Genomic DNA, 14,707 nt, shown 5'->3' on the forward strand with positions numbered 1-14,707 from the left:
AAATGTATACTCCAAATTATAAAAAACACACAAAAAACAGTAAGAGGATAAAAAAAAAAAGCCACTGTGGCCAAACAGCAGAGTAAAAGATGCAGTTAGAGACAAAAAGACATCTTTTACAAATTGGAAGTCAAATTCTAGTGAGGGAAATAGGAGCATAAATTCTGGCAAGTCAAATGTATAAATATAATAGGGTAGGCAAAGAAAGAATTTGAAAAGCAACTAGCAAAAGACACAAAAATTAACAGCCAAAATTTTTTAAAGTACATCAGAAGAAGGAAGTCTGCCAAGCAATCGCTGGACAATTGAGGAGCTAAAGAAGCAGTCAAGGAAGACGAGGCTGTTGCGGAGAAACAATGAATTCTTTACATTAGTCTTCATTGCAGAAGATAGAGGGGAGATACCTAAAAAGAATGGTTCACGTGTAGGTGACAAATTTGAGGCATTGACCCAGACTGAGGTGTCTGTCAGTAGAGGTGGTTTTGGAACAAGCTAATAAATTAAACAGTAATAAGTTACCAGGATGAGATGGTATTCAGCCAAGAGTTCTAAAGGAACTCAAATGTGAAATTACAAAACGACTAACAATGGTACGTAACCTATCACTTAAATCAGCCTCTCTGCCAGAAGACTGGAGGATAGCTAATAGCTAACATAACATTGATTTTTTTAAAAAGTTCCAGAGGTGATCCTGGCAATTATAGGCCACTAAGTCTAACCTCAGTAACAGGCAAATGGGTTGAAACTATGTAAAAAACAAATCATCAGACATATAGATAAATATGTTGGGGAAGAGTCAATAAGGCTTTTGTAAAAAGAAATCATGCCGCACCAATCTATTACAACTCTTTGAGAGGGATCAATAATCATGTGGACAAGGGTAAGCCACTTGTTATAGTATACTTGGACTTTCAGAAAGCCTTTGACAAGGTCCCTCACCAATGGCTCTTAAGCAAAGTAAGCAGTTATAGGATAAGAGGGAAGGTCCTCTCATAGATCAGTAAATGGCTAAACGACACGAAAGTATAGGAATAAGTGGTTAGTTTTCACAATGGAGAAAAGTAAATAACAGGGCCCCCCAAAGATTGTTACTGGGACCTGTATTGTTCAACATATTCATAAATGAGGTGGAAAAGGGAGTGAACAGTGAGGTACCAAAATTTGCAGATGATACAAAGAGATACAAGATAAGTCGAAGCTTACTGTGAAGAGTTACAAAGAGATCTCACAAAACTGGGTAACTTGGCAACAAAATGGCAGATGAAATCCAACGCTGATAAATGGAAAGTAATGCATATTGGAAAACATAATCCTAACTATACATACAAAATGATAGGGTCTAAACTAGCTGTTACCACTCAAGACAGAGACCTTGGGAGTCATTGTGGATAGTTCTCTATAAACATCTGCTCAACATGCAGCAGCAGTCAAAAAAGCTAACAAGGTTAGGAACCATTAGGAAAGGGATAAATATGACTGAAAATATTATGCCACTACATAAATCCATGGTACACCCATATCTTAAATACTGCTTTCATGCAATTCTGGTTGCCCCATCTCAAAAAAGATAAATTAGAATGGGGAAAAGTACAGAGAAGAGGGAAAAAAAAAAGATTAGAGGTATGGAACAGCTTCTATATGAGGAGAGATTAGAATTACTGGGACTGTTCATCTTGGAAAACAGATGACTAAAGGGGGAGGATATGATAGAGATCTAAAAAATCATGATTGGTATGGCGAAAGTAAATAAGGAAGTGTTATTTATCCCTTCACATAACACAAGAAGTAGGGGGTCATCCAATGAAATTAAAAGGCAGTCGGTTTGAAACAAAAAAAAGGAAAATATTTCTTCACACAACACATAGTCAACATGTTGAACTTGTTGCCATGGGATGTTGTAAAGACTAAAAGTATAATTGGGTTTAAAAAAGAATTAGATAAGTTCATGGAGATAGGTCCATCAATGGCTATTAGCCAAGATGGTCAGGGACACTACCCCATGCCCTGACCATGTATCCCTTAACCTCCAACTGACAGAAGCTGGGACTGGATGATGGGATGGATTACTCAATAATTGCCCTATTCTGTACATTCACTCTGCGGCATCTGGCAGTGGTCACTGTCAGAGAAAGGATACTGGGCTACACGGACCATTGGCTTGACCCAATGTGGCTGTTCTTATGTTTTCTCCCCAAAATTATGAACTGTGTGAGGGAGAATCACTCTCCTCCCCACACAGCAACACAAGCTTCCTTTTTAAGTTATTTACTTTTGTGGAGGGAGACTGAAAATTGTAAGCTAAAAGTAAGAGGGTATATGATAGAACTGAGTAGACACAGAACATGATTTGGGCCCTAGAAATTCCTGACCCACAACTGTCTCTGTCTTAAACTAGCTTTGACTGCCTAAAAAAGCCTAGACAGAGTTCTATAGCTATGAAATGAAGACATATTTGTCTTCTGAATCAGAATGAGATTCTACAGGTGCCAGTCTGTGGGAGCTACCACAACATTTGCATTTTATTACTATGAAGCCATCATTTCTAATGAATACAGCCTTACTGGTCAATTTGCAAGGGGTCTGGATCAGCTGTTCTGTGTAATCAGTGGTGATAGCTATTTAAACTTTATAGTTTATTCCCTCATTCTGATCTTGATTCAGTTTTGCACAGACTTAATTGTGCAAAAAAGTGGGCTCCTTCCTTTATTGCAAAGGATTACTAAAAACTCACATGCTTTCATTAATATAATGAGAACCACATAAACAGAGTTCACATCTAATTTATTTCCACAAACATATTACATGAAAGCACTGGATTTTCAGTGATGTGCCCAAGTGAAGTATTCCACTCCCTCATAACGGTCAGAAGAAAACTTGGAGTATGGTTATATATATTCTAGTTCTGAAACGACACATTTTGCCAAGTTAGATCAGCTACTTTACTAGGTATAATAAATAAATAAATAAAATAAACAATTACCTCTACCCTAGGGAGATTCCAAAATAACATTTTTTCTTGTAACATTCAAAGACCTCTTGTTATGCAGCTGTAATAAGGTTGTTTTCTGATTACAGTTTTGTACCTGTTGAGATGCCATAGCTGCCCTCTGTTCTGCCTGTGTTAGTCGCCTTTGAAGTCTGTTGACTTTTTCTTGATGCTCCATCATTAATTTTTCATTCTATATAAGTGAAAGATCTTATTACAACTATAAGTTTCATATATATATATTGCAGTGAGAAAACTGAGCAAAAGGAGTTTGGTCAATGCCAAATATTGGAACTATTTACCATCTACAAAACAGGAAATTATAAACGCTTGTGATTCTGAATAATTTCCAGCTCACAAACATCATATAAAAGCACAAATCCTGTTTTATATTTTTGATTGTACAAATTTTCTATACAAAGTAGACTTCAAATCAAGTTACATTAATGTCAGTATTTTAGTTTAGACATCTCATAAAAGTTGGCATTTCTGGAATATTGGAAAATTTCTTACCTGATAATTTCCTTTCTGCTCACAGCATCTTTCACAATTCGGATGTGTATGGACTATTCCCCCACATCTGCAGTTTCCAGAGGAGGTTCAAAGCTGCAGTACAGCCTGTGCTAGCCACAGCCCCTTCTGCTTTGTGCCAGATGATTCATTCTGAAGCTGTGAAAAAAACTCAGCCAATGCTTAGTAACAATAACTTCAGTGCCAACAAATTAATTATGTACAGTAGGCCACTGCGGTAACTATCCAAATAAAATGCTGACCCTTGACTGTGAAGGTAACCAGGACGGGTAGAATTGTGGTAGATGCTGCTGCTAGCAGAAAGGAAATTACTGTATAAGAAATTTTCCATTCTTCAGTCTAGCGTCTCTCACAATTCTGATACACATGGGAAGTAGCAAGCAGAGAACAGGAGTAGAACAGTCAGAAAAGTGAACATAAGAAATAGGAAAGACCCTTTTTCTGAACTGCTCAAATAGCCAGGTTATGTCTGGACCATTACCTGCAGTACCTTCTTGCCAAAGGAGGCCTCTATGGAGACAGAACGTCCGCCTTATAGTATTCGATAGAGGTGTTAGCCAATGATCATGTGGCTGCTCTGCAGATCTCTGCAGTGGAAGTGCACACTCTTTTGGCCCATAAGGTTGCCATGCATCTTGTAGAAGATGCCTTGATTCCTTCTGGAAGAGGTGTACTGGATGGCTTGTATGCCTCAGTGATGCATACTCTGATAGAAAGGGATAGTTTGGATACTCTAAACCCTTGACACTTTGGGATGAAAGGAACTGAATAGGAAACCTGATCTCCTTGTGGATTGTACACACTTGATGTAAGTTTTCAGTGCTCGTCTGACATCTAAGGTGTGCCACTGCTTCTCAGTCAGGTGCTGTGGCCATGGAGAGAATGAAAGAAGTCACTAGCTCAAAGAGATGGGTGGTCAGGGCTTTCAACACCAGTGGTAGGACCCACTAAGGGAACACTGTTCTGACAGCCCTGAGCAATCTGGATACCTGAAGGTTCTGCCAAGGACCCTGAGGATCCTGTGAATTTGCATTTTTGTTGCACTCTTGGCATCAGGCGCTGAACTTGGTCCACATGAGTAGATTTTCAGTGTTGAAACTGTTCTGGATGACAGCAGAGGCCTGGATTGTTTTGGAAGATAGGCCGAGTGTCGTTAACATTTCCCTTTCAATAGCAGGCTGTCAGTTGAAGACTATCTGGGTCGAAGTGGAAAAAAAGATATCAGGTCTTGTTAGAAACTGCAACAGTTGTTATCAGATCAGTGAACCAGTATCTCTTTAGTCAGTTCAGAGTTCTGTCATCCTTCTTGCCTTATCTTTTGGTTCATCTTTCCTAGGAGAGAGAAGAGTGGGAATACGTATAGCAGGTCTTGAGGCCATGTGTGAGACAGAGCACTGGGCCTGAGTTTTGCTTCCCGGGTGAAGAGTTTTGGCTATTTTGTATTCTTGCGATTGTCAAAACAGGTTGACTGAGGGGAGACCGAATGTCTGTGAGATCAGAGTGAAGACTTCCTGGTTCAGGCATCACCCTGAGCAGCTGACTTTGTGTCCGTTGAGTCAGTCTGCCTTTAGGTTCGGTTTTTCTTTTGTGTGTATCGCCTTTAGGGAAGTGCGAGTCACGTCTGCATGTTCCATTGTCTCCATTGCTTATGCATGAAGGACTATGCTCCTTGTTCCTTATTGCTTATGTACACAATTGTGGTTGTCTGGCTAGACCAGGACTTGGTTGCTCTCTAGGTAGGTCTGGAATCTCAGTAAAGCTAGTTTGTCAGCTGTGACGTCCAAGAGCTTGATGATGAGATTCCTTTTCCCGGGCTCCAGATACCCTACATTTTTCTGGGTCCCAGAAGTGTTCCCGATCCCTTCAAACTAGCATCTGTTGTGAGAACCTGCAGGCCTGGAAGGCATATTGGAAGACCCCTGCAGATGTTCTCTGGGACCATCCATCATTTTAGGTAATCCAACATCTGGTTGGAAATCATTACCCTGTCTTACATTCACTCCAGAGAATGGTCCCACACTCTCAGAAAAAAGGCCTGGAGACACAATGTGACCTGGCACATGTGGAGACTCATATGCATGAGACCTGAATGCCCAGTAACTAGAGACACTGAGCTATGGTTGGCCTCATGCATTTGTCCAGCATGGATACCAGATTCTGGATCATCTGAAATATGTCTAAATGATGGGTAGATCTTAGACACCGCAGTGTCTATCTCCACTCCGAGGTAAATTGTGTTTGTCAAGGGAATCATGGAACTTTTCCTCATGTCATTGCAAAGCCATGCGCTTGGAGGCAATCCAGTGTCTGGGTTATGGAACTACATGCTGCGCGGCCTGTGAGCTATGCCTTGCTGTGATTACGACTAGCCACAAAAGACTCTGGGTACAGAGGTGAATCAGAAGGAAAAGGCTTTGTCATGCTAAGGACTTTGTTGGTTTGGAGGAAAATTCATTTAGGTTTCCTTGGAAACTTCTGCTCCAGATTTTCTCCTCCTGCCAGAGTAACAGTCCCTTCTTAGATAACCTTGGCGTTGGTAGCAATTAACTGATTCCTGTGCTGGCTTTGATAGAGAGGACAGAGATCTCTCTGCAGTCTCAGCTACTAAATTCTCTAATGTTTCCCCTAACAGATCCTCACTGGTAAATCTAGATGCACAGAATGAGTGAAGACTATTCACAGATGTAACATGACATCCTTGTAGCCACCGCGTTAGAAGCCATTACTCATCACAAATTACATCAAGGGTTTGACCAAGACAGGACCCAAGATGTTTCACTCCAGTCAGGGATCATACCCCTAGAAGATGAACCATTTGTTTACAATGAAGTAGTCTTATCTATTTAATAGATAAAAAACCTTTGGTCTGAACAGCTATAGCTGAGGTTTTGAAATTGCTGTGCAATGTTTCATTGCTCTTATGGTCTATGGGGTCTTGCAACACTTTCTGAAGGTGAGACATCCTCATTTGGATCTTATGATGCCCTCAAAGGAGGCATCAATGGGAAAACACATCATAATAATGCTCAAAGGGAAAGATGTTTTATTATTAAGTTTCTTGTAGGCCAATAACTGACATCCTGTCGTGGACAGACAAGGTGGACGAGGTAATATTTTTTACTGGACTGACTTCTACTGGTAAGAGAGAGAAATTTTCGAGCCAGAGAGAGCTCTTTTTCAGGTCGGGGAAAGATATTCCGAGTGTCACAGACAAATGCAAGATGGAACAGGTTGTTTAGCATAAGTAGTTAGCACATATTGTAAGGGACCATTCAAAGAAGAGTGCCCCCTTAACACCTCTTGAGTCATAGGACAAAAAGGGGGGTTAATGGGTTACAGATTTTGTAATAAGCCATAAATCCAATGTCTTATTACAACAATCTGTAACCCACTAACCCCTCTTTTTGTTCTAGAAAGGGTCTTGTCTTATATTTGCAGTCCTTTGTTGCCCCAGGACTTACCAGGAGGAGGCCAGGAGGCTTGAAAACAAAAACATTTTAGCTTCTCAGAAAACAGCTAAAATAACAAATCTAAAAGAAAAAGATGAGACCGAGGAAAACTACTACTGTGGAGGCAGAAGATCTGGCAGCAAGCAGGAGAAGGGTGTGTGGCTAGCACAGGTTGTGATGCAGCTTTGAGCTGCCTCCAGAAACTGCAGACAGGAGGGGTATAGTTCATACATATCAGAAATGTGGGAGATGCAGGGCTGCATAAAATGGAGGTTACTTACCTGTAACCGGAGGTGCTTTGAGATGGGTGGTCCCAATCTGTATTTCATGCGCACCATGTGCCTGAATCTGTATTTTTTTTTTTTTTTAAATAAGTAGTGTCTTTTGGCCCACACATGTGCTCTGAACTGAGAGAATGAAAGGTGGTGCAGGCAGATTCCCCTCCAGTTTCCCATTTTCACCACAGTCCAAATAATTCACAGCAGAGGGGATGGAAGGAGTGTTGTGGAATGCAGATTGGAACCACACATCTCAAAGAATCTCGTTACAGGTAAGTAACCTTCCTATCTTCTTTGAGTGATGGTCCCAATGCGTATTCCATGTGTGAGAGATTAACAAGTAGTAGTCAAACAGGAGGTGGATGCCAGGACACAGAAGTGATAGCAGACTATAGTACTGCTGTCCACACAGCTGAATCCGTGGATGACTGGGACCAGAACATAATGCTTCACGAAGATCTGCAAAGAGCTCCAAGTAACTGCCCTACATATCTGTGTGTGTGTGTGTGTTCCCCGCTGGTGGAATGAGCCCTCAAACCGTGTGTGTGTGTGTGTGTGCGCGCGCACCCACCATCCACTTAGCTGTGCCAATATAGCTTGACCCCTTCATTGCTCTGCTATGAAAACAAATAGTTTACATTTCTTTCTAATGTCCTTTAGATATACAAAGTGTTTTGGCCTTTTATATACAGAGAGCCTTCTCTCTTCCCCCAAATCATGTGGTTTCGGACAAAATACTGGTAAGTGGATTAACTGATTCTCATGAAATTCAGAAACTACTTTAGAGATGAATCTGGGGTGAGGGAGTAATGAGACCTTTTCCTTATAGAAGATTGCATATGGCAGGTCCGCCATGAGCGCTCCCAGCTCATTGACTATTCTGGGTGATGTCATTGCTATTTGAAAGGCCACCTTCGTAGACAGATGGGCCACAGAGCATGTGACTAGAGGCTCAAAGGGAGGTTTAGTGAATGACGACACGACAAAACTGAGGTCGCACTGAGGTGCCAACTTTACCAATGGTGGAAAGGATCTGAGAACCACTCTCAGAAATCTAGTTGTGACAGGATGAGTGAAGATCATATGGTTATCCACCAGAGGAGGGAAAGTGCTGATCACTGCTAAATGTACTTGCACAGAAATGGGATCTGAAGACTTTGGGGTAAGTAGATACTCTCAGGGTATGTCTACACTACAAATTACTTAGGTGTAACTTATGTCGCTCAGGGCTATGAATAATCCCCACTCCATAGTAATGTAAGTTATACCAACCTAAACACTGGTGTAGACAGTGCTATGTCAGTGGGACAAGCTCTCCCGCGGACACAGCTACTGCCTCTCATGGAGGCAGGTGTTATTAAGCTGATGGGAGAGCTCTGTCCTGTCGGCTTAGGGCGTCTTCACCAGAAATGCTACAGCGGCACGGGTTGCAGGGACGTGCTGGCCGCCACTTTCCGCAGCTCCCATTCGCCGGGAACGGCGAACTGTGGCCACTGGGAGCTGCGGGCAGCCATGCCTGCGGACGGCCAATGTAAACAAACTGTCTCGCGGCCTGCCAGTAGATTACCCTGATGGGCCGCAGGTTGTCCACCACTGTTTTAGAGAGTGCTATCCCAGATGTACTACAAGTGTGACAAAGGCATATCTGTGTTCAAAAATGTCCATTATTTAATAAGGCACACTTTTCAAACAAACCTTCCTTTACTTTTAATGTATAATGGAAGGCACATTCATTTATTCATTCCTACAGATATTCTGTAAACTCTACCACTCATATAGTATGCTAAGAACACTACCTTTTTTACTATGCTACTGCATAATGAATATAATGGGCCCACCTTTAAAAGGCATACATGAATAAGATTAAATGATCTTTAAATAACATTTTCTGAATCACCACACAATTTATATATTAGTAACAATGAAAGAGGATCTCTCCTTTCTCATGTTTTATGATTTGGGAGCAAAGTTAAGAGGAATTCTAAAATCTTCAGAGGCACTTATAAACTAACTACGTAACTCATCTGGATAAGGTTCAGTAAGATTCTACAATATGTGCATGTAGTTGTATCAAAGTGGTTCCCGTGGGGGTCATTATCTTACCTCAGCTATCTTTTCATTTGCCATTTCCAGCTGAGAAATCAGCTCTTGTGTATGAAGTTTCTGTCGACTCAGCTCACTTCTATCAATCAGACCAAAGAAGCTGATTAATGTACAGTAATGCATCTGTTATCCAAATAACTAACATTTAATAGATCCTTTCTTGAGGAAGTTTTCCTGGTTTAGTCCATTTTTAATTAGACTGTTGCTCACAACACACCCAGTCAGAAAATAGCCCAACTCTAGCTTCTCAGTGATATATTAAAAAGAGTGATGGCAAAGCCATGGTGTATTTTTTATTAAGACCAATAGCCCTTGTCTTCAACATAAATACTCACATTATACAAATATAGCATTAAGCACACTCAGTACACATGCAAATTTTATTTGCAGTGTTCCCTGCTTACATGTTAATAAACTGATAAGTCAACTAAATTAATGTCATATGATTAACCTAAAAAACAAGCATATTGACCAATTCAGGGAAGTACCTCTCTGATGCACAGTCTGAAGTACATAAAATATAATTGCTCATTTTAATCTTTAAAAATGTAGGCAGAGATATGGCAATACAACTTTTAGAGAGAAAGGTACGGTAGCATGATACAACTACAAGTGTTTAGGTAAGACATTACTTAAGAGTAGAAGGAATTATGTAAATTGTAAGGTAAAAAAGGATACAGGAAAAGGACAACAGCCATTCACTCAAATGGAGAAAAGAGGCAGAAACATAACTTTCGAACAGAAGCTAAAACAGCCTCTCCCCCAGTCTGTAATTAGTAGTTAGTTTATAAATTAAACTTCACAGCATTTTGGAATAGCTTGTTCAGGATGAAAAGTGCTTCTAAAAACCACATTCTATTGTATTATAACTGGCCTTTAATGATCTCAGAAAGATTGTCTAAGAATCAGAGTTTAAGGCCAGAAGGGACCACTGTATAATCTACTCTGACCACCTGTATATCACAGGCCACCAACACCACCCAGCACCAGAACACTAAAAAGATGAAATCAAAGTAAATGAGACCCACAGAAGATTAGAATATTATGAGCCACAGGCAAAGAATAGGAGGGACTGAGGTGCACCAGTGCTCGAGGTTAATGGCAGGGAATTAAGTGAAATATACCCATAATCCTGGCAAGTGACCCACACCCACGTGCTGCAGAGGAAGGCCAACCCCCCCATCCCCAACATCACTGCCCATCTGACCTGAGGGAAAATTCCGTCCTAATCCCACATATGGTCCTCAATTAGATCCTGGGCATATGAGTAAGAACCAGCCAGCCAAGTCCTGAGAGAGAGAATGCTTGGTGCATCTCAGAGCCCTAGCCCCCTCTGCCCAATGTCCTGTCTCCAGCCATGGAAATCTCTGAGGCTTCAGAGGAAAGATATAAAAAACCCTTCCCAGAATACATCGGTGGGGGAGGGAGATCCCTTCCTGACCCCCGATGGTGAGCAGCTGAAACCCTGAAGCATGAGCTTCAGGAACATAAGACATAAATTGGAAGCGAGCCCCAGCACTGTTGAGTCCTGGCCCCTACCATCACTAACAGCCCTGTCACACAACTGTCTTCATAAATTTGTACAGCTCCCTCTTACAGTTCCCCACAACTTCTATAGGGAGTCTGTTCCAGAATCTCACCCTTCTAATGGTTACAAACTTTCTTCTAATTTCCAGCCTGAATTTGTTCATGGCCAGTTTATATCCATTTGTTCTTGTGCCAGCATTGTCCTTTAGCTTAAATAGTTCTTCGCCTTACTTGGTACATACTCCTCACCCCAATGTGTTTACAGAGAATAATCATATCTCCCCTCAGCCTTCTTTTTGCTAGACTAAACAATCCAAGCTCTTCCAGTGTCCTCCCATAATAGGATGATCAGGGGAATGAAGAGCCTAATAGCTTTTCTCTGCAGCTGTTCTAGTTTAAATTCATCTTTCTTGAAGAAGGGTGACTACAATTGTACACAGTGTTCCAAATGAGATCTTACCAGTGCCTTATACAATGGCATTAATACATCACTATCACTATTGGAAATGCCTCACCTAATACATCTTAGGATCACATTTGCCCTTTTCCCCCCACAGCCACATCACATTGGTGGCTCATGGTCTTCCTGTGATCAATCCACACACTTAGGTCTCTCTCTTCCTCCATCACAAGCTCCCAGCTTGTAGCAGAAATTCTTATTATTAGACCCTAAGTGCATGACCTTGCACTTTGTTCTATTGAATTTCATCCCATTTTTGTCACTTCAGTCTTCCATATCTTTCCTGTATAATATTCCAATCCTCCTCTGTATTGACGATGCCTCCCAACTTTATGTCAGCAGCAAATATCATTAGCACACTTCCTACTTTTTGTGCCAAGGTCATTAATAAAAATATTGAACAAGTTTGGTCCCAAGACCAATCTTTGAGGAACTCCACTAGTAACCTCCCTCTAGTCTAATAATACATCTTTCAGCACAGTCGGTAGACTTCTCCCATTTAGCCAATTCCTTATCTATCTTAGAATGCTCATACTGATCCACATTTTCTCTAATTTAATGATTAATGATTTCATGTCAAATGCTTTACTGAAGTTCACATATATTAAATCTACTGCACTTCCCTCATCTTAAAAATCTGTTGTTTTCTCAAAGGAGGAAATCAGGTTAGCCCAGCATGGTCTACCTTTGGTAAATCCATGTTGTAGTACATCCCCTTTAACATTTATCTGTATGAATTTCCATTTCTAGACACTGATTTCCATCAGCCATAGTGTTTTCATACACACATTCCATATCACAATTGTTACTTAAAACTGAGGCAAAGTATTCATTTAGTTTTTGGGCCATACCTAGATTATCTTTAATTTCCTTCCCATCCACACTGCATAGCGGCCCAAAGTATGTAGCTCAAAAACTTGTCTCTTTCACCAACAGAAGTTGGTCCAATAAAAGCTGTTACTTCAGCCACCTTGTCTCTCTAATAATCTGGGACCAACATGACTACAACACTGTAAAACATCTCTTCTTATTTATTTTAATTTCCTTGGCAAGAGCTGATTCAGCTTGACTTTTAGTAAGTCTACTTCATTCTTACATTTTCTAACCTCCATAATGTAGCTTTCTTTGCTTACTCCTAAATAAGCTTTTTGAGGTAGCTGTTCATCCATCTGGGTCTGGAGCCTTTCCCTACAAGTTTTTTTCCTTTTGCTTGGGATTTAAATCCTTGAGCTCTTTAATCCATCTAACTTCGTTAACTGCAGCAATTCCCTTAATTTCCTAAAGTCTGCCCTTTTGAAATCAAAACTCAGTTGATTATCTGGTTTTGATTATCCTGCTATTTCACTGAAATCATGTAATCAACTCATGATCACTTGATCCAAGGTTATTTCCTACAACCAGCTCTTCTTTGATGTCCTCACTACTTACCAAGACCAATACTAAAATGGCCATCATCTCTTGTTGGTTCAGTGATGATTTGATGAAGAAAACTATCAGCTTTCACATCCAGGAATAAGTGGGCTCTACCAGTATTAGCAGTATTAGAATATATAATCTATACCCAGGAAGATAAAGTCCCCTGATTATGACAATACTCAGTAGTATTTATCACTCTAATATGAGAGAGATCACTATGCATACCTGAATCTGGCCCTCTGGTCTATGGCAGAGCCTTAAAATTATCCCTACAGAACCATTTTTACAGTGCTTCACCAAAGAGATTTTTGACCCAAACAGATTCTGTTTTGTCCGAACTATCACTTCTTATTTCTTTACAGTTTATCACTTTGTTGATGTATAGCGCTACCCCACCACCTTTACCTTCTTATCTTTCCTAAACAGAAAATACCTTTCAATTCTACTATTCCAGTCCTGGGTGCTATTCCACTATTTTTATGTAATCCCTGTATATCTGGTTTGACCTCCTGCAACAGTAGTTCCGGTTCCTCCATTTTATTGCCCAGACTCCTTGGATTCATGTACATTTATTTCAGTTGTTTCCCTAATACCTCAATCCAATTTTCTAGCTTGTATTGTTCCATCATCCTGTATTATATCTTCATTTAGCTGATTTTCCTGCTCCTGTGTACTTAAGCCAGGCGTGGAGATGTCAGAAGTCTCTCCCAGCCTTCTCCCCTCATCTCCTAATTTCTTTTTTTCTAGGAATAGGGTCTAGGAAGAGAAGACAACGATGGCTACTGAGGCAGCAGTAGAAATGACCCGAGGAGGAGACAAGTCAGAAGATGGTTGGACGCAGAAGCTTGGGATGTACATCATCATTGAGGGGGTATCTGATGGAAGCTACTTATGCATGAACTATCACTAACGGTATGAGCTGGGTCTGTATTTAAATATAGCTAATATTAAACTACACACATACTGATAAAACACTTTTTTTTTGAAAATAAGGAAATTGTTAATTTTAAATCATCAAACACTACCTTTTTAAATATCACTTTACGGTCCAAAGAATAATTCTGAATTCAAAATACTAAACAAGTCATTGAAAAATAATCTATTCCTTCTACACCTGTGCGATGAAGTGTGGAACTGGCACATTCAACAGCACAGACTTTATCAGAGTGGATGTGATCATGTACAGTGTTACACCAAGAAAATATTTTTAGTTGGAACGTCACACCAAACTACTCTTGAATCTGTTAGGGTCTGCTTAGCAAGTGTCTGCAGTGTGAACTTCAGTTCACTGATATTAGGGTGCAATTCCTGTAATGACTGCCACTGTGATATTTTGGGGATCACCCAGCCCAGTAAGGGGTTTTGTCACTGGCTGTCCTGTAACACTGGGATGCCTTAATGGTATGCTGTTATGGCTCAGATCCCTGACACCAGCACAAGGTCTCACCCTGATTCCAACAGCCTAGTTACTCCTTGTAGGGTCACTCCAACAGTCCCAAGTCTTCCCAAGTTCTGAACTACCAGACATTCAGATTATCCCCCTCTGGTTCATCACCCCCAAAGGGATGAAACCAGCCCCCCTGTTATCAGTTCACTTTGGCACATACATTCCACAGTTTGTGCACCAGATGCCTGCTTGGGTAAAAATAAACAAAAAGTTTATTTAATAGAAAAACCGCAGATTCAAAGATGAAATAGTAAGGGAAAGCAAACACCTCCAAGTTACACAGAAAACAAACAAAGATGTCATCTCAGGCTTTACACTTCCATATTAGATAACTTTAGGGTTACCATACGTCCGGTTTTTCCCGGACATGTCCGGCTTCTCGGCAATCAAACCCCTGTCCGGGAAAAATGCCGGCTGGGTACTTCCCCTCCCGCGGCTGCTCAGCTCCTCCCCTGACTCTTCGGCTCTGTTAAGAGCTGAGAGGCCCGAGCGCTATGGGCTTCAGGCAGC

General features: G+C 40.8%; 1 protein-coding gene across 2 annotated transcripts in view; it reads right to left on the minus strand.

The window, feature by feature from the left end:
* Positions 1 to 14,707, minus strand: part of SCLT1 (sodium channel and clathrin linker 1) — a 107,678-nt gene that overhangs the window by 1,625 nt on the left and 91,346 nt on the right. Inside the window, exons 16-17 of one of the 2 annotated variants that reach the window (XM_026647823.2) lie at positions 9,348 to 9,426; positions 3,084 to 3,179 (exon numbers count right to left, since the gene is read on the minus strand). In XM_026647823.2, the coding sequence (XP_026503608.1) occupies positions 3,084 to 3,179; positions 9,348 to 9,426 (175 nt within the window). Of the gene's footprint in view, positions 1 to 2,980; positions 3,180 to 9,347; positions 9,427 to 14,707 lie in introns of both variants that reach the window. The other variant, XM_026647822.1, reaches the window with a different exon arrangement.

This window comes from Terrapene carolina, unplaced genomic scaffold (assembly GCF_002925995.2).
Source record: "Terrapene carolina triunguis isolate 2854851 unplaced genomic scaffold, T_m_triunguis-2.0 Scaffold66, whole genome shotgun sequence".
In the NCBI taxonomy this organism is placed as follows: Eukaryota; Metazoa; Chordata; order Testudines; family Emydidae; genus Terrapene; species Terrapene triunguis.